Raw genomic sequence first — 22795 nt, 5'->3', positions numbered from 1 at the left:
TCTTAAAAATTCTTGTATTTAATGCATTGCAAATTTAAATAATTGATTTATTTAAATAATATTTTTTTTATTTGAAATCTTTAACTAGTGTTTCGATGGGCAGCCGTTTTATATAATTATTATTTATTAACAATTATGTAAATTATTTTAAATTTTGCATTTATATATAAATATATTTTATATCATATCAAATAACTTTTTTATTTTATTAGACATTATCAATCAAATATCTATTTTATTTTAATCAATAATTACCTTTATTTGACTGATAATTTTATTATTTCGTTGTGAATTTAATAATTAATTGAAATACAATGATAGTGTAAAGAAATTTTACCTTGTCAGTGAATCACAACCGTTGATTTGTTAAAATTATTTGACTTTTATTTCATTTTCTATTAAAATAATCTATTTAGATGATTATGATACACTGAAAGTATAATTTTTTTTACATTGATAGTACATATCAATTAATCTCTTTGATTATTTAATACAATTAAATTTATATAATTATTATTAATTTATAATAAAATTATTCACTTAAAATTTATGTGTTTAATATTTTATATTCAAAATATTTTATACAAATATCAAAAAATTTGATAAATATCGGTTTATAACAAATAACAAATATTTATATTGGGGTTTGTTTTAAAAACAACGTCAAGAAACCCTTCTCTTCTCTCTCTATTTTCTATTCCACTATAGCTTGCAATTTTCATCTTCAACCTTCCAAACACTGTTAAATATTTTTACAAACCCTATTCATCTTCTATTTATTCATCGGCCGCCGCACAGATAGACAGACATTTTCACCGGCCGCCGCATACATACAACATGTTGGACATCAGGCTATTCAGAGAGGACAAGGAGGACATTGGCAACCCCGAACTCATCCGTGAATCCCAACGTCGTCGATTCGCCAGCGTTGAAGTTGTTGATCAAGTTATCGATCTCGACAAACAATGGCGAAAGTGTACTCATCTTTTTCTCTCTCTCTAAATCTTTAATATACAACAATTGCATCATCGACCTAATCTTGTTTTGTTGCAGGTCAATTCGAGTTAGAGAATCTCCGAAAAAAATTCAACAAGTTCAATAAGGAAATCTCCATACTCAAGCGTGTAAGCATCACTCTACATTCTATTCTTACTTATACACATGCAATTGCAAATCCTCATTCGTTGTTGTGCGTTAGGCTGGTGAAGATGCAACTAACCTCATTGCTGAATCTGAAGAGACTAAGAAATCGATAGCCGAGAAAGAGGTTGAGGTTCGCGAAACTCTAAACAGTTTGAATTCTAAATTGGAAACCATTGGTAACCTCATCCATGATACCGTTCCAATCAGCAATGATGAGGTCTGTTCTAGTTCTATTTCGGTTCATTGTTCATTGTATAACTAGTCTTAAAAATTCAAGTGCTAAATCAAATCAATGCTTTAGGCCGATAATGCCGTGATTAGAACGTGGGGAGAAAAAAGAGTAGAACCTAAACTCAAGAATCATGTGGATCTCGTTGACCTTCTCGGGATTGCAGATTTGAAGAAAGGTTGGGAGTCAATTTTTTGTATTTCTTTTTAAGTTATAATTTTTAGGTTTGTAATGTGACTGTGTCAAATGTAGCCCTGTTTCAACTGCTGTACTGAAGGCATTTGATAGGTTCTGCGTTTCTAATTGTATACCTTCTCTGAATGTATCCTAATCCTTTATACCATGTTGCTTGATGCGTAATAGGAGCTGATGTAGCTGGAGGTAGAGGTTTCTATCTCAAAGGAGATGGCGTTCGTCTTAACCAAGCTCTAATCAACTTCGGGCTTGAATTTTTGGAGAAAAGGGAATATACCTTATTGCAAACTCCTTTCTTCATGAGAAAAGATATAATGTCCAAGTGTGCTCAATTAGCCCAATTTGATGAAGAACTTTATAAGGTAAAATTCTCAAGTTTATTCAAATGTTGATTTAGGTGTTCATGTAAGTATTTGATTTTTATTAAAAACATATTAGTGATACCTTTGTACACAGTTCGTAGTCTATTGCAAGCTTATAATTTATATTTGAGATTTTGAGGCCACCGAATATGAATATTTCAATGCATACTAACAAGCCTAAGGCCATCCCCAATCTTTTCCTCTGATCTGGTTATATCTAACAAATTATTATATTAGGTAACTGGTGAAGGAGATGACAAATATCTGATTGCAACAGCAGAGCAGCCGCTTTGTGCATATCATATAGATGATTGGATCCAGCCTACCCAGCTACCCCTTAGGTAACATGGATTTAGTCACATCTTTCATATTAAACTGGAAAACTATGTTATATTTTTAACTTTGGAAACATACTTTCTGCAGGTATGCTGGATATTCATCTTGCTTTCGTAAAGAAGCTGGATCTCATGGTCGAGATACTCTAGGAATATTCCGAGTTCACCAATTTGAGAAAGTAGAGCAGTTTTGCATTACCTCCCCAGAAGGAAATAATTCATGGGACATGCACGAGGAAATGCTTAAGAACTCTGAGGAATTTTACAAGGCGGTACGACAATGTCCTTCATAATAAAGCCATTTTTTTAAATTTAGTCGCTTGTTTCAAAAAGGAGGACTAAATTGATTGCTTTCTTCGCCCTCCTTTTTTGTTTCCTTCTCTTACGTAATTATATTTTATTTATTGCAGTTGAACATTCCATATCGAATTGTTTCCATTGTATCTGGTGCTTTAAATGATGCTGCTGCGAAGAAGTATGATCTTGAAGCATGGTTTCCAGCTTCTCAAACTTACAGGGAGTTGGTATCTTGTTCAAATTGTACCGACTACCAGGCCAGAAAATTAGAAATTCGATTTGGCCAGAAAAAGGTCAGTTATGCCGAAGTTAGTCATATTGATGGCGTCATTACATCTAATTGATAGCTTTATTACATAGTATTATTCAATTACTTTAGGATGAAGAAGTTCATTTCCAGAGAGAGGAGAGATCGAGGGTTCTTTCCCCATTTATGTCAGAACCTCATAATAAGTGTAGCAGAGATGAGGATGATTAGAAATGACAATATTAGAGAGTGTTGGGGTAGCATCTATAGTAGAAAAATTGTGAAAAATTGGCTTAGGTTGTTTGACATGTAGAGAGAAGACTTGAAGATTTTGTTGTAAGGAGAGTTGATTAGACCAAGAGGAATCCAACAACTAGAGGTAGAAGAAGACCTAGAGACATTAGGGTATAATTTGATCCATGCAGAGCAGACCCCACTCAGTAGGATAAGTCTTGATTTTTTGTTGTTATACTTTCTGAAATTTCGAAGTACTTTCCTCTCTGGTGACTAGTCTTTCATTGAAATTATATTTTGCAGACAAGTAAATTTTATCTACATTAAAACATTCTGAGAATAGCTGTTAGTAATGACAATGCCTACTTCTGTGTATAGGCCTAATACATTATGTAATTAAACCCTCAATGACTGCATACATATGGTTTGCAATGGGCAATATGTTCTTTTGGCTAATTAATTTCAACGTCTACAAGACTTCTATTTCATAATTTTGACTGTTAGCCTTTGCATCTTTTTTCCTGTTACAGAGCAATGATACAAAGAAGAATTACGTTCATTTGTTGAACTCTACTCTCACTGCTACTGAGAGGACCATTTGCTGCATACTAGAGAACAACCAGAAGGAGGATGGGGTAGAGATACCAGAAGTCCTCAGGCCATTCATGGGTGGGAAAACTTTCCTGCCCTTCAAGAACAAACCGAATAACGAAGCCAAAGGGAAGAAATCGAAGGCTTAATTGCATTATTTTTAGTCTGTGATATTTTTGAAGAGCTTAGTTCAGAATTGTAGGTTATGATCACTATCATACTTTTCCTCTTAAATTTTATCCAACCACATCCCCCCTTCTCTTTGTATGCTTTGAATAGTAAATTATCTTCAGGAACATGCACAATATTGTGCTGAAAGGACCACATGTCAATTCTGTAACTCATCAATCTATAAACTCTGTTTTATTGACTCTGTAGGGTTGGTTTTAAACATTGTGAAAGGTTTAGACTCTGCATTGAACGTCCACTTTTGCATCAAAGTTTCTGCGACAAAAATGGCTCAACATGTTTATTTTTGTTGCCATATTATGAGTAATGAGATTTAAGTGTAACTTAGTACAAGGGGGAGTCCTGGTTTATGGGATTAGAGTTCTGAAGTCTGCATTGGTTTATATCTTGCAGGGGTTTGAAACATGTTCAATTTAATCGAGCCGCTCACGTACTTAATTCAATTACGAATTTCATTGGTAAGAGGAATGCAGTCTTGAAAATCGGGACTAGAATTTTCAATGTATTGTAGTAGGGAGGAATTGGGGTGATTTTATTCGGTGGCAGGTTCTTTATTGGGTAACCTTATAATTACGATTCCTAGTTTTTCAACTAGGATTTTTTTATGGATAGTTTTACTTATAACTATGATTATTGATTTTACTCAAACTTTTGCCTGTTTCTGAATCTGTGTTGTAAGAGACGGAAATTTGGATTCTAGGGATAATTCTGAGAAAATCCCATTCTGATGCTAAGAGGATTTAGAATAAAATCTGATTCTAAAAGAATATAAATGTATGCCAAGAGGATTTAGAATAAAGTCCGAAGCTAAGAGAATATAAATGTAGTGATAAGTAAAGTCTTACAGAGAAGATTGTAGTTTTAAAATTACAGATTGATTCATTTCTTAGATAATTGACCATAATATAGGAAGAAAATAAAAATCTAGGAATTGTCAATTAGCAATGGAAAAATAAAAATAGAAATTAACATATTAAAATGGAAATTATGTAGCACTCTAGTAAGTTAGGGATGGATGTTGCAAACAATAATTCAGGTTTGTCCGTTGCAAAGTTCGATTCTAAATACTAATATCCTCGACATCGCAACATTTTACAACATGTATGGTTGGTTTCAATGCTAAGATGTCCAAGCTCCAACAATGCACATGAGTCAACCTTCAATCATCGCATATATGGTCTTCTATCGCATGTATCTATGATATTTCAAACTGGCATAGAGATATTTGGAAAGGGAGAGATAGATAGAAGGCAAAGAAAATCTATTAAAATGCAGAGAATAGGAAATCTTCTAGAAAATTCTGACTAAACTTATTTACTCTCTTTTTAAATTTTTTTCTCTTATACTAACTTGAACGTTGAAGTGGTAATCTTGCAGGTTTCTCCCACTCTAACGCATCGGAATAAGATTTGAATAAATAAAAATAAGATTTTCAAAACTTAATGAGATTCCAGAAATTTGGATGGGTGGATTTTGCAAATTGATGAGTGTTGTAACCTATATTCTAAAAGTAAAATTTTAAAACAAATTGATTCAGTTTATAATATAAAATTGGTTTTTAATTGCAAATTGATTTTAAACCAATTTATATATACAAACTGGTTTATATCTGAACTAGAACTATTTTATCAGTTAACTGAATTTTTCTTAATGTGGTTATAAAAAATTAAATATGGTTCGGTTCAGTGCAGTTTACAAACCGCGAACACCCCTATTACAAACTACCGTGTGTTCTTCGTTCTAAGACTTTCTGGTTGGAAATGAATCCTTATACATATTCCTTACTTGTCAAGTTTCACATGTCATTTGGAATGTTCTCCAAGGGGAAAATCAAAAACATATTATTTTTTGACATGTAATTCAAGTCAGAAAAATAAAAGAGACTAAATCTTATGTGCCAAAGAAGACACAAATGAAATTGACTAAATCTCATGTGCTATAGAGGACAATAATTTGCAATAATAGAATTCAAATAAGGAAAACACTCATGTTGAATCTTCAAAGAAATAAACCGCTAGGTGTTATTTTTACCTTTGCGATAAATCTATCATTTTTTAGAATCAACATGTAGTAAACGTTGTGAATCTCCATGTTTTAACATTTCTCTTACAATTTTCACATACTCAAGAGGCTATGTTGAAGATCAAGAGCATATAAAATATCACCAATAAAATTTTGAGATCCATCTTTTAACCCGATAAAAATTTAGCATTTTCTCAATATTTTAATAATTGAATCATTTCCAACCTTCGCTTACCGTTTTGTTTAGAGAAGAAAATAATTATTTTTCCGACACATGTGAATGTGATTACTACACTCAGTACTCAAATATCAAATATCAAATATCCTAATATTTATTACTTGCTATACATAAATTTTGTGGTTTTTTGATGGTACAAATATCATTATATGCTAGTAAAAACTCATATGGTAGTGATACAAAACATAGATGGTTCATTTCATTCTATCTTGGTCAACCAACTCGGTGGTGCCCGTGACTGAAAGGATTTGTTCTGCCATTGCAGCAGTTAAGGACAAGGATAATTGGCAGGATTAAGAAACTCAACTTCCAAAGTCGCAAGATAGCAAGTAACCTATTACTACTACTACTAGTATTACTAACCTAGAAAAGGTTGCTAGAGTAGAATTGTTTTGTCGGTGTATTTCTTTTGTTGGTTAGCGATTGGAATTTGGAGCAAAACAAAACGTGTGGAATAATTCACAAGACAACCATTACTACCCTGTTGTCATTTTAAGGAGCACCATTTAATTGCCAGATACTAGTACACAATCTAATGGTTTTTACCGCATGTTATTGTCCTCGCCAACCGCATATACTTGTTCTTTTTTTTTTACTTGCTTTGTTTGTACTAATGATTTTCGCATTCAATCTGAGATAACAATAGCCATGCATTTATGTAGCAGTAAAACAATAATACAATAGTGATGATGTTTCGTACCATTGTAGTAGTTATTATTATAAGACAAACCAACCTGTTTTTTTCCAGCATCATCTGATATTGTTCAAACATGATAGTTACATATAGTGTCATAAAATGATGAAAAACTGAATGCGGTGAGCGTGGATCGAACACGCGACCTTCAGATCTTCAGTCTGACGCTCTCCCAACTGAGTTATCCCCGCATGTTGGAAGCTTTTCTACTTGTTTATATTTGATTTACGATACCGATTCTAATAATACATCACATTAATATAGAATGACTCCATAATTATTTGAAATATAAAATGTCAGATGCATGTGAAATTCAATATTGCAGTGAGAATCAATATTAAAAAATGAGAGACAATTTTGTTAGTGGGGACCACTCAGAAAAGCATGTGATCCATTATTGGGTATGGCTATGGCATACAACTCATTCCATCTTTCATTGCTTTCGCATCCAAACAAAATATTCACAAGTGGACACTAACCCTTTTCAGCATAAAACTGTCTCAAGTGGACTAATATTTTACTTTTGTTATTGCATGTTTAGTAGAAATCAATAAGGATTTCTACAAAAAGAGAGAGAGAGAGGGAATCTATTAGGAAATGTATTGTAAAACATTATATTTATTCTAAAAATTTAACATACAACATGTTTATATATTTCCTTCAACTAGTGTCTTTTTAAAAAGAGTTTATTTAGATACATACTACTTTCTATGGGTGTACAAAACTCAACCCTTTAAATCTTTCAGATTAATTCATGGTCATGTCTTGAGATTTAGAGGTGTACTTTTTAATTATATATACTTTTTAATTATATATTTTTAGGTTTGAATCTTGTGTTTCGCCATGCACATAAAATTTTGTTTTGACATATGAATTAGTCGGTCATTGAGCAAAATATCAAAATTTTAAAAATAAAAAACACAATTCTTTAATACATTTCAAAGTGTAAGTTTTGTGTTGTGTTTGACTCAAAGCGACTCTTTGGTGATTGTTCTGTTGTAGAATTAGAAATGGACGAGACTGTGAAAGTTACGACGGAGCGAAGTTTCGTGAGTGATTCAGTTATGCGACATCATGGATTGAAGGTTGTGATCACATTGCTTCTTGAACCCTAGACGTTGATCTTGAATTGATGTTGATCTTAAATCGACGTTGCTAATCTCCGATACGACAAATCACAGTGAGGGTACCTGCATGGTTAACACTTCAACGCTCAAGTTAATTTATGGTTCAAGATAAGCGTAGTGAGAGTGGAAATTACAGATTGTATTCTTGAAAATCCTTTGTGAAGGTATTTATACCTTGGGCTTATTGAAGCAGGCGGGATAAATAGACCTCGTGTTATTGGGCCTTTGGCCGATGCGGAGAAGTATGTCCTTGGGTCTTTGACCGGCACATAATAGTTGCCAATAAGACTCGTCAGTCACTCTGGATGTCAGGGAATTCTTTTAGTAGTTGTGGTTGGTCCTTGAGAATGGTTGTCCAAGCGTCTGCTAGCATGCACTACTTTAGTTTTGTCAAAGAGTAATGGGCAATGTGAGCATTACATGGAGTCCCATCATTGAAATGTTTTGCCGCTTTCCTCTTAATGTGTGGCATGAAAAGGTATGGAGTGGCACGACGTATCTTATTGTGCACTTGAGTTTGGTTGCGTTTCTAAGTTGAAATTCGACTCTTGATCTACATTTGCTTCTTACTTTCAATCAGATCCGCTCTATTGTCTTTGCTTATATAAGGATAAAGGGGAATATGGAGAAATTTTTTTGCAATCTTGTTGACTGAGTTTCCCTTGTTTCCTTTTAGTCTTTCCCTTTTCTCTAAGAGCATTTTAACAAGAGTAACTGTTACCACATATTCAAAGCTTCAAGCTTTGAATTTTAGCCTTCTATTTTGCTTGACTTCCTTTGACCTCGTATTTTAAGGTACTTTCTCTTCACTTCAACTTTTCATTCAAGCATTTACTGTATTTTTGTTACGATGAATGATAATCATATTATCATAGATAGTAATTCAGAGGGTAGTGATTGTACTTCTTCAAAATGGGGGAACATAGTATGAGTCAAATTCCTTTTCATATGGCCATATGGATTTCTAATCGGAGACCACTTCTCTGATTGGGGATTCAAAAATAGAAGGAGTCTAAGGGGACTTCTTTTATAGGAGCATTTTTATCGGGAGGTCCTTTAGGAGCTCTCTTGTTAGGGATAACGGTGAGGGTGATACCTCTATCGAAAAACCAATGCCTCTTCTTGTTTTGACTGATGCAGCGGTAGAAACTGCCCTTCGATGGAGGGAGCATGCGGATATTTTTATCAAAGCATATAAGGGAAAAAACAGTCATAAACCCAGCGATGATGAAATTGTGTGTCATTTGGAATGCATGGGACATTCTAACACTGTGTCTTGGATCTCCCATAGTGATCACTATTAAGCTGATGAACGGGCCCGCATCGGACTTCTGTTAGTTGAGTCAGCTAACGCCAATAGATACAATTGGGTGGCTGCTGAAATGGTCGGGACTCCTTCCATCTTGAATATTGCAGAGGCTATAGCGAACATTGACATTATGGTTGGTAAACCCTCGAATTGGTTAATTCTCCCGGTAGGCCCGAAGGAGAGGATATGCAACTTTTTTTTAGGGATCTTAAGTTCCTAATTTTGAATGTATCTTCACCGGGTTAGGGACATGTTTTCATTTTTCCGACTTTGAGGTGGTCGTCCTGATCCGTTTCAGGGTTGCCCCCTTGCAACTTTATCCCGAAGCTTGGACTTTAATGAAGGTGATCCAATTATGCGTTGAGTATAATTCTTAGGTGCCTTGGTTTAGCCCTTTCACCACTGATTGAGGTAATTTCCTTGAACACTTAATGCTCGTGAAACCTCTCACTTATGAGGCTCATTTTTTCTTTTTTCTGTTTTTTAGCCCGATGGGATATGCCAGTTCTTGCAAAAGCGGTTTTCTGAAGTACTGGTTTATAGGTCATTTCCACCGACCTCTTTCCTTTTACCATTACGGGCCAAATCCTCTATCCTCCAAGAAGGTGAATATGAAAGAGAATCTGTGTGCTTGGTATTGAGGGATCTACTATGAAAAGGGATTCGTTCCTAATGAAGTATCTTCTTCTTAGAGAAAGAAAAAAAGGGTTGACACTTATGCGATTATTAGTGCGCCCGGCCATGCCGAGAGATAAAAACTCTCGAGTAAGGATGGGGATCTGGGTTTTTTTTTATAACAAGTGTCATGTTTTTCACATAACAATGACCGGTTGCAGAAGGCTCTCGCGTTTTCCTAGAATCAGGCTCTTATGACTAACGTATCTGACCGGGTGTAGGTGACTCTTGTTTTAATTGTTAATTCCGCCCCAGAGGTCCAAGTATGAGTTACTGTTACTTCCCCGTCATTTATTACAACTACTACCCCGAGTATAACCATTGAGGTGCAAAAACTGAATACTCCAGCGGCCGACTTCTCCATCGGCGAGTCTTCACCATCTCCTTCTTATGTCAAGAGGAGTCGAGGTGATAGTCTGTGCACTCCTACTGAATGAGGTTCTCACAAAACGGGCTTGCCTATAGGAATGTGCCTAGTTAGAGGCTCTTACTCTTTTATTTCGACTTCCTTCCATCCTTCCTTCTCGGGTACCAAGCACCCCATAGAAATTTGCTGCTGTTGTGGCCAACGAGGACCTAACCTTCGTGTGAGGCTTATCTGTAGCTGATAGGCGGGGAGTTTTGCCAAATGTTTCTCGTATCTTATTTAGGACGGATCCCTGGTTTCGATGGTTGCTATCAGCCAGGACAATGTACTATGCTCTGATAACCTTTTTAGGGAGCAATGAGCTTAAGGAGAAATGTGAGGTCTTTAAGCGGGAAAATTTTATGGCTGAGTAGGAGTTATCCAAGTTATGGGCAAAGGTCGAGCTTGCTAATTCTTTGCAGGAAGAAGTAGATTGGTGGGATTCTTTATCATCTTTGGTTATTCTAATAATGAGACTGAAGGCTTCTCTTGTTGAGGGAGAGAAACGTTGGAAGAAGGCTTCTGAATATGTTGCGGAAGCATGTCCTCTATTTGAAGCAGATTTGAATCGTACTTATACACGAGGGACATGAAATTGGCTAGATGCGACCAAGCTTTTTAAACGGTGCTCTGTGTCACAGAAGATCATTCTGCGACCAAGGGTAGATGATCCTTGTTCCTCTCCGTGATGAACTATCTCGGATCGAGGTTGACGTCTCTAGGCTCAACTAGTCACTCATCTTGGATTGTCTAGATCCGAAAGGGGGTGTGCCCACTAATTCAATATTGCATTTACTTCTTTGACATGGGGTATTGGAATGCTATACTCAGACGTGCAAAGCATCTCAGATAGCACCACTAAGGAAATTGGTTGCTATAGTCGGACGTGCAAAGCATCTCCGACCGCTCATAAAGATTTTGAAGGTGCACAAGGCATTGTTGGGAATTCATTGTTGTAGTTTGACGTGCATAGCATCACTGATAGCACTATTTGACATCGAAGAGCACTCATAGTTAAATGGATTTGATTGCTTTGGTGGGACGTGCAAAGCGTCTCCGACAACACCCTTGGACTTTGAAGGTGCGCAAGTCATTGAGGGAATTTAATTGCTTTGGTCGAACATGCAAAGCGTCTACGAATGCACTCCTGAAATATGGAGGCGCGCTTGACACTAAGGGGAGTTGATTGTTTTGGTCAGACATGCAAAGTGTCTCTGATAGCAACCCTAAAATCTGGAGGTGCACTAGGTGCTGATGGAATATGATTCCTTTGGTCGGAGCTACAAAACATTTCCGATAGCACCTCTGAAATCTGAAGGCGCGTTTGACACTGAGAGGATTTTATTGCTTTTATTAGACGTAGAAAGCATTTCTAATATCACCCATGGACTTTGAGTCGCGTGTCAACTGCACTGTTTGTAACCCCAGTTCGCTGTTATGTGCATTCGTGTTTTGGTGTTTTGAAGAAGAGACATGGCAGAAAGTAGGGCAACAAATATATATGTGAGAGAGAGAGAGAGAGTAAGTATTTCATTTAACTATCATATCAATAATTTACAAATACATTAATTAAATATTACAGTCGATTGCAAGTGTATAATGATCACTCGCCTTCAGATGTGTTATTTGGGCGGCTTGACTTCTCTTTGGCCTTGAGGGCCGGGTCTTTTACTTAGTGGATTGCCGACCCTTGATCGACGTGCCTGACTCTATCTATCGGGGTTAAGATGAATTAATGCCTTTGGACTCAGAGCTTCTCCGGAACATCTTGGATGCTTGGCTGGCTTAGGAGATTGGGGATGATTTATTCCGACTTGTTCATTCCCTTCTCAAATAGAACCCGAGAGCTTCCGTCAAATATGGTTACCGACAAGTCTTTTGGCAATCGGGGCTCAGAACATATCTCACTGGGCATATTTAGTGGACCCCTACTTTGATGTCTAGTATGTGGAAGCCCTGATGCATCCTGCATAAATCCTACGAGATCCGTGGGGAGCAGCCTAGTATTTGTTCGGTGCCCAGATGTTTAGGATTAGGAAGATGAGACCGAATAAATTTTCGTAATACTATTGGAAAGTCAAGTTCATGTGACGTAACTGGAGGATCAGTTGAATTAGGAGATGATGGATCAATATCCTCTTTTACTTCCGATGAAGGGTGTGTCCGTCGCTGGTCGACACGCAATGGAGGTGTATGGGTTGTAATGGGTGTGGGGATAACATAAGGGATATCTAGAACATTTTAAGTACAATTCTCACCAGGTGACCCAGAGGCAGAGAAAATGGGGAAGTTTCAAAGAATGTGACATTAGAGGAAATAATGTATCGTTGAAGTTGGGGACAAAAACAATAACATTCTTTTTGTATACACGAGTAGCCTAGAAAAATACATTTGAGAGATTTTGTAGAAAGTTTGTCTTTACCTGGACTGAGGTCATTAACAAAGCATGTGCTACCAAAGATGCAAAGAGGAATAAGGTAGAGATCATATTGCAGGTTCAAGATAAAGTATGAAATTTGATCTTGAAGGACCGATGAAGGTATTCAGTTGATAAGGTGACAAGCCGTGAGAAGAGCATCACCTTAAAAACGAGAAGGGGCATTGTGGTAGAGTAAAAGAGTTCGTGTAGTTTCAACTAAATGACGGTTCTTCCATTCAGTGACACTGTTATGTTGTGGTGTGTGGGCTCATGATGATTGATGAATGATCCTATGTGATGTTTAAAAAGATTGAAAATGGGATGGCATATATTCACGAACATTATCAGTGCGTAAAATTTTAATGGAAGCGTCAAACTGATTTTTAATTTCATCATAAAATACTTGGAATATATGGAAAACATCTGAGCAGTTTTTCATTTAAATTAACCAATTACATCGTGAAAAATCATCGATGAAAGTTACAAAGTAATAATATCCTAAAGTTGACTTGACATGACTAATATTTGAATGAAGACAAAGAATCAGAACAAGACAATTGTGATAAAAGAGATTTATTACCATTCATATAATCAGAGGCCCGAGAGTCAACGACCCAAGGACCAAGGGAGGATGTAGAGACAAAAGCTACATGATTACCAAAATGAGCAACGACAACAGAAGACGATGGTTGATGGGCTACTTTGAATTGAAGGAACTCATTGTAATTATAACATCGTTTGAGAAAATTTTCTTAGCATTTGGTAGCACATGCTTTGTTTTCATGCCAACCAGGAAATGCAATAATGCTAACCCAAATGAATGCGAAGTTGTGTATTGTGGGCGGCAAGGTTTCTAGGGCATAAAAGAAAGGATTCAGAAACCCTTAACTTATACTATATTGAAAAACTATTTTCGGTATAATGTGTTTTTAATGAGACCACGCTAAAATATATTTATATTCATATGAGTTATATACAATAAAATAATATAATTAATACAATTATACACGTTGATTCTAATTGATACACATCGGTGATGATTGATTCTTAAGGGTCTGTTTGGTTCAACGGAGGAGAGATATTTTAATAAAGGGAGGGAAGAGAAGTATTTTAATTAAAAATATGTTTAGTTCAAAAGAGGGGGAGAGAAGGGGAGGGAGGATCTTTAATGAGAAATATGTTTGGTTCAGGAGCGAAGGGATTTTAAAACTAATTTACCTTTTAACCCTATAAATATTATAACACACATGCTAAATCAAATAAAAATAATGTGATATTCAAAAAAAAAAAGTCAATTCATAAACAACATAGATAATCTAACACGAAATATTTAATATTTCAAATATTTTAAAATATATTAAAGCGTAAATGAAATATTCATACAATAATAATATAATCTTTGATCAAATGAATCATTTATCATCTTGATGATCTATCTATCTTGATGAATCATATATATATATATATATATATATATATATATATATATATATATATATATATATATATATATATATATATATATATATATATATATATATATATATATATATATATATATATATATATATATATATATATACACTACAATCATATAATTATATGTAGATATGTAATATACCACAATATCTTATATGACAATTAAGTTTGTACAAACAAAATAATAAATAAAAATGAATAAATTAAAACACAGAAAAAAAAAGAAAGTTGAGTTAGCATATTAATAAAGAAACAATAGAGTTGTGGTAAAAAATGGAGGAATTCTAATAAAGCAGCAAAAATTATGGTATAATATATATTAAAAATAATTTAAAATTTTAAATAAAAAATGAGAATAATTTTGTCAAAATATACAAAAATAAATTTTATTATTACTCATCTCTCTCCCCTCCCCTCCAAATTCCTCCAAATTGGAGATGAAAAAAATTATTCCAAAAGAGAATCTGATTACCTCCAATCCCCTCCCTTCTCTCATGAAAAATTGAATCAGACATAATTAACTTAAAATATTCCATCCCCTTCGAAACCTTCGACCTAATGGACATGTTAGTCCATCTCAATTAAGTTAGTTAAAGTGACTACCATGCATTATGAATCTATTAAAAATGAGAGAATCTATTAGGAACTCTAATGTGAACCCAATTATAACTTCCAATCTATGTTATGTTTGACAAACTTGATATAACTCCGCATTCTCTGGCCAAAGTTCCAGCGTTCCACTAACGCAAAAAATAGGAGTAAGCATTAAAATATAAAAGAAAAGAGCATAAAAGGACGAAGGAGACACTTAGAAAAGTGAAACATTGTTTAGTTCCAACCTTGTTTCTATTGTTTTGTGTTATGTTGTGACTTGTGACTTCTCTTCACAATCCAACAACAAACCTAACAATAGATCTATCTATCCAAATCTAGTACTATAAAGTTACAAAAACTCAACACAGTTTAGTACTTTAACCAAAATGAAATCAAACAATGTTGTTTCTTCTTTTTCTTATCTCATTCTTTTTCTTGCCACATTCTTTTTCACATCTGTTAACTCTGAAGACCCTTATAAGTTCTTCACATGGAAAGTCACCTATGGTGACATTTATCCTCTTGGTGTTAAACAACAGGTAATAAATTTCAATCCTTTCATGTTTTCTTATCTATGAAAATATAGTAACTGTTATCATTGTTGATGTTGTTTCTTGTTTTGTAGGGGATCTTGATTAATGGACAGTTTCCAGGTCCTCAAATAGATACTGTTACTAATGAGAACTTGATTATCAGTGTCTATAACTATCTTTCAGAACCATTCCTCATTTCTTGGTAAGTATACTATTGGTATATTCTATAGTTTCTCATTTTATGGAACACTACATGTTTGAAGTAATGCCAGATTTAAAGTTCTTCCCTTTTTTGGTCTTAATAACCACCCAGAAAAACTGTTTTTTAATTTTTTATTATTACTTTTTGCTAGATTAGATCACATGATTTCATTCTTGCTTGAAAAGGTGTAATCTTTTTTTAGAACTCTCACATGAATTGAAATATTTAATTTAGTTTATTGGATGGTTAGTTAGTGTGGTAAGAATTAAACAAAATTTAAATACTTTTTGAGCACTTTTAGAATCTTACATTGAAAGGAAGTATGTAGAGTTGTTTTTCTATGTTGTCTTTTTGAGCCTTTTTGTCTAATTGCTTTTTACTTTAACTATAGATTATAGGTTAGACTCTTTTTTAATGGTCCATTCTCAGTCCAATACTGATTAGCACTGAGATTATGTTTCTACTAGGATGGCTTGGGCTCATAAACAATCTTCTCAACTTGTTAAATTTGTAATTCATGGCCCTTACCGAATACCGATCCATTATTATGTGGTAGTACTATATTTGAGTTGCCAGCCGTTAGGAAAGCCAGCTAACATACTGTATGTGTATTGATTGCCACTGCAATTGAATTTATTGGTGTGGTTGAGTATACTATACACTCCATAAATCCACCTGGACAGTGCTACATGAGCTGGTGAATCATTTAGAAGCCTTCTTAAAGCTCTGTAGCACCGACACCTGTGAAAAAAATGTGTGTTTGTGTCTGGGTCGGTGTCAGAAACCGATACGGACACTTGTGATTACGTTTAATTTATTCGTCGTTTCCAATTATTATCAGTGTTGGTGTTGTGTTTCCAGTGTCCGTGCTTCATAGTTCTTAAGTGAATAGGATGAGGAAATAATTTTAGTTTGTTTGAATATAATGGTTTCAAAATATTTTCTGCAGGAATGGCTTACAGCACAGGAGGAATTCATGGCAGGATGGTGTCTCTGGTACAAACTGTGCGATCCCGCCTAGGAGGAACTTCACTTACACTCTCCAGGCGAAAGACCAGATTGGTAGCTATTTCTACTTCCCATCACTTGGAATGCATAAAGCTGCTGGTGCATTTGGGGCAATCAGAATCTGGAGCCGCCCTGGCATTCCTGTCCCTTTTCCTTCTCCTTCAGGAGACATTACCATACTTGCTGGTGATTGGTTCAAGCTAGGCCACCGAGTAATTAAACCCTTTGCATTCATTTCAGTTTTTTTTCTTTCTCTTTTCAATTCATTGTCTCCTAAATCCTTTATCAATACTTATTATTTGTTCTCTGTTGTTTTAGAGATTGAGACGTGTCGCCGAGAGTGGTCACAAACTCCCCTTCCCTGACGGCCTTCTTATCAATGGTCGTGGTTGGAATGGAAACACATTCACTGTCGATCAAGGTTGGTAAAAAAATAATTTTTATTTTAAAGCCTGACTGGATTTCGGTCTAGAACTCTAGATTACCAGGGCCTCTTTCTCTTGAAAACCCGAGGGTTAAGACCAGAAAAAGATTTTCAAATGCACGCCTTTCATTACCTTTACACCATTGTTAAATTGTTGAATCTGCAGGTAGGACATATAGATTCAGGATATCAAATGTGGGGCTGGCAACATCCCTCAACTTCAGAATCCAAGGGCACAGATTGAAACTTGTGGAAGTAGAAGGATCTCATACCCTCCAAAACACTTACTCTTCACTCGACATCCATCTAGGACAGTCCTATTCTGTTCTGGTCACAGCTGATCAGCCTGTCAGGGATTACTATGTAGTTGTCTCTACGCGATTCACCAGACGAGTACTCACAACAACTTCCATTCTTCATTATAGCAACTCACGCATCGGGGTATCTGGCCCTCCTCCTCCCGGGCCTACTCTTGATATTGCCTCATCTGTCTTTCAAGCCAGAACTATCCGGTATTCTTTTTTTCACCTATATGGCCCCTTCTCTTGTTGAAGCCTAGTATTACTACCGATATTTTCATGTACATATAGTGTATTGATAATGTTGGATCAAATTTCGAACAATTCAAGAAAAATCTATTTCTCATAAATTACTTGAGTAAGAAGAAAGTAAAAAATTAATGTGTTAATGCTTCTGAAACCAGATGGAACCTGACAGCAAGCGGACCAAGACCAAACCCTCAAGGATCTTACCACTATGGATTGATCAAGCCGAGCCGAACCATCATGCTTGCAAACTCTGCTCCTTATATCAATGGCAAGCAGAGGTATGCTGTCAACAGTGTATCGTATATTGCGCCAGACACTCCATTGAAACTTGCTGACTACTTCAACATTCCCGGAGTTTTTTATGTTGGAAGTATTCCTACCTTTCCTACCGGAGGCAATAATGGCTACCTCCAAACTGCTGTTATGGGAGCTAATTTCCATGAAAATGTGGAGATTGTGTTCCAAAATTGGGAGGATTCTGTGCAGTCATGGCACATTGACGGCTATTCCTTCTTCGTTGTAGGGTAAGCTTATAATACACAGTAACGTACTGCTATTTAACCAACTGTTTAATTTCGATACACTTCCATCAGTGTAAAAGCTTTTTCACTGTCAGAAAATTTCAGCCAATTATGCGCGTGACAATTATGATTGAAGTCAAACATATTTAATGATCTAACAATTATGAATAGGTTTGGTAGCGGGCAGTGGACACCTGATAGTAGAGGACGCTACAATCTGAGAGACACTGTTGCTAGATGTACTACTCAGGTATAAATAATGCTTTAATTATTATGCTTTTAATTCATTTGTAAATGAATTTGTCCATTCTAAATTGGTATTTGATTGCATACATGCAGGTTTACCCAAGGTCATGGACAGCAGTATACATTGCACTTGACAATGTCGGAATGTGGAATATAAGGTCTGAGAATTGGGAAAGACAGTACTTAGGACAACAATTTTATCTTAGAGTATACACCCCTTCAAAATCACTGAGAGATGAATATCCAGTCCCAAAGAATGCTCTTCTATGTGGCAGAGCAAGTGGTCGTGTCACAAGGCCTGTCTAGTTTAATTAGGATAGTATAGTATCATAGTATGGTATATATATATAACATGATGTCACGAGAGGGTGGCATAATGCTTATATCTATATCTATATGATATGATGAGGACTTATTCTGAATTGGCGGGAAATTTAGTCGCAAAGCTCACCTTGAGCTTCCAATGTTAGTCTCATTTTTTCGGAAACAGATGAATGATGCAGTATGTTATCTGCACATGTTCTAAGAATGATCTATCATCAATTTTTCATGTACTAATAAGGTTAGTTTATTCTGTAATCTTTGTAACAACTTCATAAAATTGTCCCAATAGGTACTTTGCCAAGCTTTTACTTTCCAACATGCTTCTAACCATGTTTATGATGCTTATATTCTTCCTTTCTACTATACCATTGAGTTGATGTGAATATGGAGGAGTTATCTCATGAATTTTGCCACAATCTTCAAGAAAATGCTTAATTATGTTTACACATATTCCTTACTTCCATTAGTTCTCAAAACTTCAATTAGTTTTCCACTTCGTCTAATGACCATTGCCTAACTGCTTTTGAATACCTCTAGCACTTCACATTTACTCTTGATTAATTAACTCCATGTCTTTCTAGCGAAATAATCAATAAAAGACATGAAATACATGTTACACCAAGGAAATATATGACTTCAAGTTTTCATCTTGATTTATTTTTCATGTGTTGTTTGAAAGATTCTATGTGTTGTTTTGACTCAATACACTCCTAGCACATATCAGCTGGCACAGAATGTTCTGGTAGACCATGCGTTAGAACATAAAATATGGTTTTTGATACCATAATTATACTCACCTGGGTCACTCAAAAACCCACAAGTGGTGAGTATAATTATGGTATCCAAAAAGATTGTTGTTGATCAAGATCAAAGAGATTATACTTGTGTTTAGGTAAATAACCAGACATGTAAATTGGGGATACACATAGCATAATTGAGTTGTTTATTATGGTAAAAGTGATTAGGCTCTTTTTTCTTTTCTTTTTTTTTTAAATTTTTTTTTCCCTATCTTTGTGTGGTTAATCTCTTCTCGAACACTTAATGACTCGTCAGATATCACAACTATTTTAACAAAATAGTTGTGCCCAATATCTTGTTACACAATCCTCTTTGTCAAATTACAATCTTCAAATGTCTTGGACAATGTCGCAACTGACGAAGATTTGAATGACCGTTAAAAGCTCTATGTCACAACTAGGCATGGCAACGGGGAGGGTCGGGGACGGTTTTTACGTTCTCCAAACCCAAACCCAAAACCCCAATCAATCCCTGTTCCCCGCTCCAAATCCAAACGGGGATGGAGAATTAAAACCCAAACCCGTCCTAAACGAGTTCGGGTTGAGTTTGGGTATCCCCGCCCCGCTACCATCTATTTCGTAAAATTAATTTTTTTAATAAAAATATTTACTTTTTCAAAAATCAAATTACATTATAAATAACAAAATAAAACAATTTCAAAAAATTTCATACATACATTTTAAATATTTAAAATAATAAATACAAATCAAATTATCAAAACATCAACCACATATTTATTAATATAAATTATAAAATATAAATAATAGTGTACATGATGAAATAAACGGGGCGGGTTCGGGGTGGGTATTAGTGTCCCCATTACCCGACTCGTCCCCATATTTTATAATCGGGGAAAACCCAAACCCGAACCCAAACCAGTCAAAGCGGGTTTTCCCCGTCAACTTCGGGGCGGGTTCGGGTGAGTACCTGCGGGTATGGGTTTTATTGCCATGCCTAGTCACAACTGAGTATAGCTTATTCTAGCAATATAAGCAGTCTGACGATAATATTAGATCCAATTGCATTATATACATTAAGTTTCAATGTGCGGTGGAGGTGGAGTTGTCGGGTGGGGGCGGTGCTCTGGGAGGGTCGCAAGTCTCGGACTGGGCCGATTTGTTGATGAGTCGTGTTTTGCGTCTGTTTTGGATTTATAAAATTTTGCCCGTTATAAATATGTATCTCTATCTCTTTTGTTAGTTAAGAAAAAAAATATAAAGGAAAAATGTAGTAATCCTAGTTAGAAACTCAAAAGTAGAAATTCATAGGATTGCATTCTAGAAATTTAGCAGACTTTATATCTAAGAGAAATATATAGAGGCGATGATAAAATTTCTTAGTGTTCTTAAAATTTAGGAGACTTGTTGAGGTATTCAAAGAGATTTAGAAACACTTCTAGATACCTTGAATTTGTGTAATTCATATATAGAGTTGGAGAAATTTTGAAACACTAAGGGTAAAAAATAGAGTTTGTTCTTAGGAACTTAAGAGACTATTGTAACTCATTTGTAATCAGTTGGAACAATTTTTGGAAGTATAGTGAATCAAAGAGCTTCTCTCTCCATAGAGTAGATCAGTTTAATCTAATAAGATAAACATGTTCTTTGTGTATTCATTTTTTATATTCCTCTTACTTGTTGTGGATTTACTTAGACTATTTGGAAAGTTATATTTTTTACTAGAGGTCTTTTAGTTTGGTCATTGTTATTCTCTCTCAACATTAATATTTTGTATGATTGATATATTATCAGATTTCTCAACAAGAAGATCTTGGTGTGGTTGAACGTTTCAATTTCATAACAAGTGACACTCATCGTGAAGCATACGAGTTAAGTTGAAAAGTGTACACCATGTGTTATTAATGAGATATCAATAAGATTTATGGAGAAAACAACTATGAGTTTTTGAAAGTTAAGATGCAAACAATATTAACTCAGTAGAAGTGTGTTGAAGCATTGAAGGTTGAGGTATTGATGCATGCACACCTAACATAAGCATTGAAGTCTCTGTTGAGAAGATTGTGACTTTGATGTTGGAAATGCTTAAATCAATGTATATGAATATGTATTTGTCTCATAGGTTGTGTTTGAAACAATAACTATATTCATATCAAATGGTAGAGAACAAATCTATAATGAAGCAGTTGATAAATTTTCACAAGATCATTGATGATTTAGAGAATATTGATGTGGAAAATTGATGATAAGGACATAGGTCTAATTTTGGTAAGCTCATTACTCAAATCCATTTAGTACTTCAAGAATGCTATTCTTTATGATAATGAATGTACTATTACTTTAGATGAAGTCTAAATGGATGTGAGATCCTAAAAAATTCAATGGTGAGAGATTTGAATATTGAATATGGTGATAAAGGTTCGAGTGTGTCAGGAAGAGGAAGTAATTGTATAAGGATGTCCAAATCCAAGAGGTTTTCTAAGTCAAGTTTGAAATGCTTTATTTATCAAAAAATCAATCACTTCAAAAAGGATTGTCCTAAGAAGGAGGACAATAAAGATTTTGTTTAGATTGTAATTCCCTCATATGAGGATAGTTATGACAATACTGGACCGCCCTTAACAGGTTGTGGGCGAGGGTTTTTCCTCTAACATGACAGCTACAGGCTCCCTTGTGTACCTCTGCAAGCACTAGAGTAGTTTCATGCTCACCTAGGCATCACAACATGGGCGAAGCCATTCCCATTTTGTAAATTTTCCAAAGAGTAGGGGGCACTTGGAAGCTTGTTTTTATATTCTTCTTGCTTCCTCTTCGTCCTTTGAAAATTCATCCGATTGTAGATAACATAATATATGTGACATCAAGCTAGACTCGGGAACAACTTCTATAGAGTACATCTCATTCGCTTCGATGTTAGGAGAGGCGAGATTCTCCTGGATGAAAATTCTATTAAAACCTAATGTTTTCAATGTGGCGAGTTTATACAGGTGGTTTGCTCTGAAGTTCTGCTCGTGGTGGACATGTTCTATTTCAAATGAAATAAAACGGGAATACAAACTTCGTACCTTTTGGAGATATTTAACTAGTTGCGGCTCCTTTGCCTAGTATTTCCAGAAGAATTGATGGTGACCAGTTGGGAGTCCCTTTTGGCCTTTGGTCTAAAGGCTTCCATCTCTAAGGCGAGGACATGCCGACACTAAGAGCCTCGCGCTCATACTGATAGTTGCTGGTAGTGAGCTCGAAATTTAGAGCCTGCTCGAAGGGTATGTAGTCAGGTTCTTCCAAGACTACCCTTGCACCGTTTCCTTTCACATCAGAGGCGCCATCTACAAATAGCGTCCATTCTGAGGGCGTCACCTTGTCTACAAGAAAGTTAAAGTCTTCTATAAAATCTACTAGGGCTTGCGATTTGATGTATCCCCCTGAACATATTGGATGTAGTATTTTGA

General features: G+C 35.4%; 2 protein-coding genes and 1 non-coding gene across 3 annotated transcripts; 2 read left to right on the top strand and 1 right to left on the bottom strand.

Annotated features, from left to right (window-relative positions):
* Positions 1-660: 660 nt before the first annotated feature.
* On the top strand, positions 661-4024 carry LOC131626962 (serine--tRNA ligase-like). Its single transcript, XM_058897796.1, has 9 exons — positions 661-976; positions 1054-1124; positions 1199-1360; positions 1445-1550; positions 1736-1929; positions 2167-2270; positions 2353-2536; positions 2675-2854; positions 3573-4024. Exons 1-9 carry the CDS (start codon positions 838-840, stop codon positions 3780-3782), a joined length of 1350 nt encoding a protein of 449 aa, XP_058753779.1. The 5' UTR covers positions 661-837; the 3' UTR covers positions 3783-4024.
* Positions 4025-6894: 2870 nt separating this feature from the next.
* Positions 6895-6967, bottom strand: TRNAF-GAA (transfer RNA phenylalanine (anticodon GAA)). The gene has a single exon. It is a non-coding gene; the product is annotated as a tRNA-Phe (tRNA).
* Positions 6968-14915: 7948 nt separating this feature from the next.
* On the top strand, positions 14916-18930 carry LOC131626955 (L-ascorbate oxidase homolog). The gene is made up of 8 exons (XM_058897790.1): positions 14916-15324; positions 15411-15520; positions 16470-16740; positions 16847-16949; positions 17119-17464; positions 17656-18024; positions 18193-18271; positions 18361-18930. The coding sequence occupies exons 1-8, from the start codon at positions 15172-15174 to the stop codon at positions 18571-18573; spliced, it is 1644 nt and encodes a 547-aa protein (XP_058753773.1). The 5' UTR covers positions 14916-15171; the 3' UTR covers positions 18574-18930.
* The last annotated feature ends 3865 nt before the right edge of the window (positions 18931-22795 follow it).

This window comes from Vicia villosa, linkage group LG1 (assembly GCF_029867415.1).
Source record: "Vicia villosa cultivar HV-30 ecotype Madison, WI linkage group LG1, Vvil1.0, whole genome shotgun sequence".
NCBI lineage: Eukaryota > Viridiplantae > Streptophyta > Magnoliopsida > Fabales > Fabaceae > Vicia > Vicia villosa.
Note: the sequence above shows the minus strand (reverse complement) of the source record. Positions and strands in the feature narration are given on the sequence as shown.

Coding starts and splice junctions, on each gene's coding strand:
- LOC131626962 (XM_058897796.1), top strand. CDS start 838: ATGTTGGACATCAGGCTATTCAGAGAGGACAAGGAGGACATTGGCAAC. Junction 1,930..2,166: donor TTGATGAAGAACTTTATAAG/GTAAAATTCTCA, acceptor TTATTATATTAG/GTAACTGGTGAAGGAGATGA. Junction 2,537..2,674: donor CTGAGGAATTTTACAAGGCG/GTACGACAATGT, acceptor TATTTATTGCAG/TTGAACATTCCATATCGAAT.
- LOC131626955 (XM_058897790.1), top strand. CDS start 15,172: ATGAAATCAAACAATGTTGTTTCTTCTTTTTCTTATCTCATTCTTTTT. Junction 15,521..16,469: donor GAACCATTCCTCATTTCTTG/GTAAGTATACTA, acceptor TATTTTCTGCAG/GAATGGCTTACAGCACAGGA. Junction 16,950..17,118: donor CACATTCACTGTCGATCAAG/GTTGGTAAAAAA, acceptor TTGAATCTGCAG/GTAGGACATATAGATTCAGG.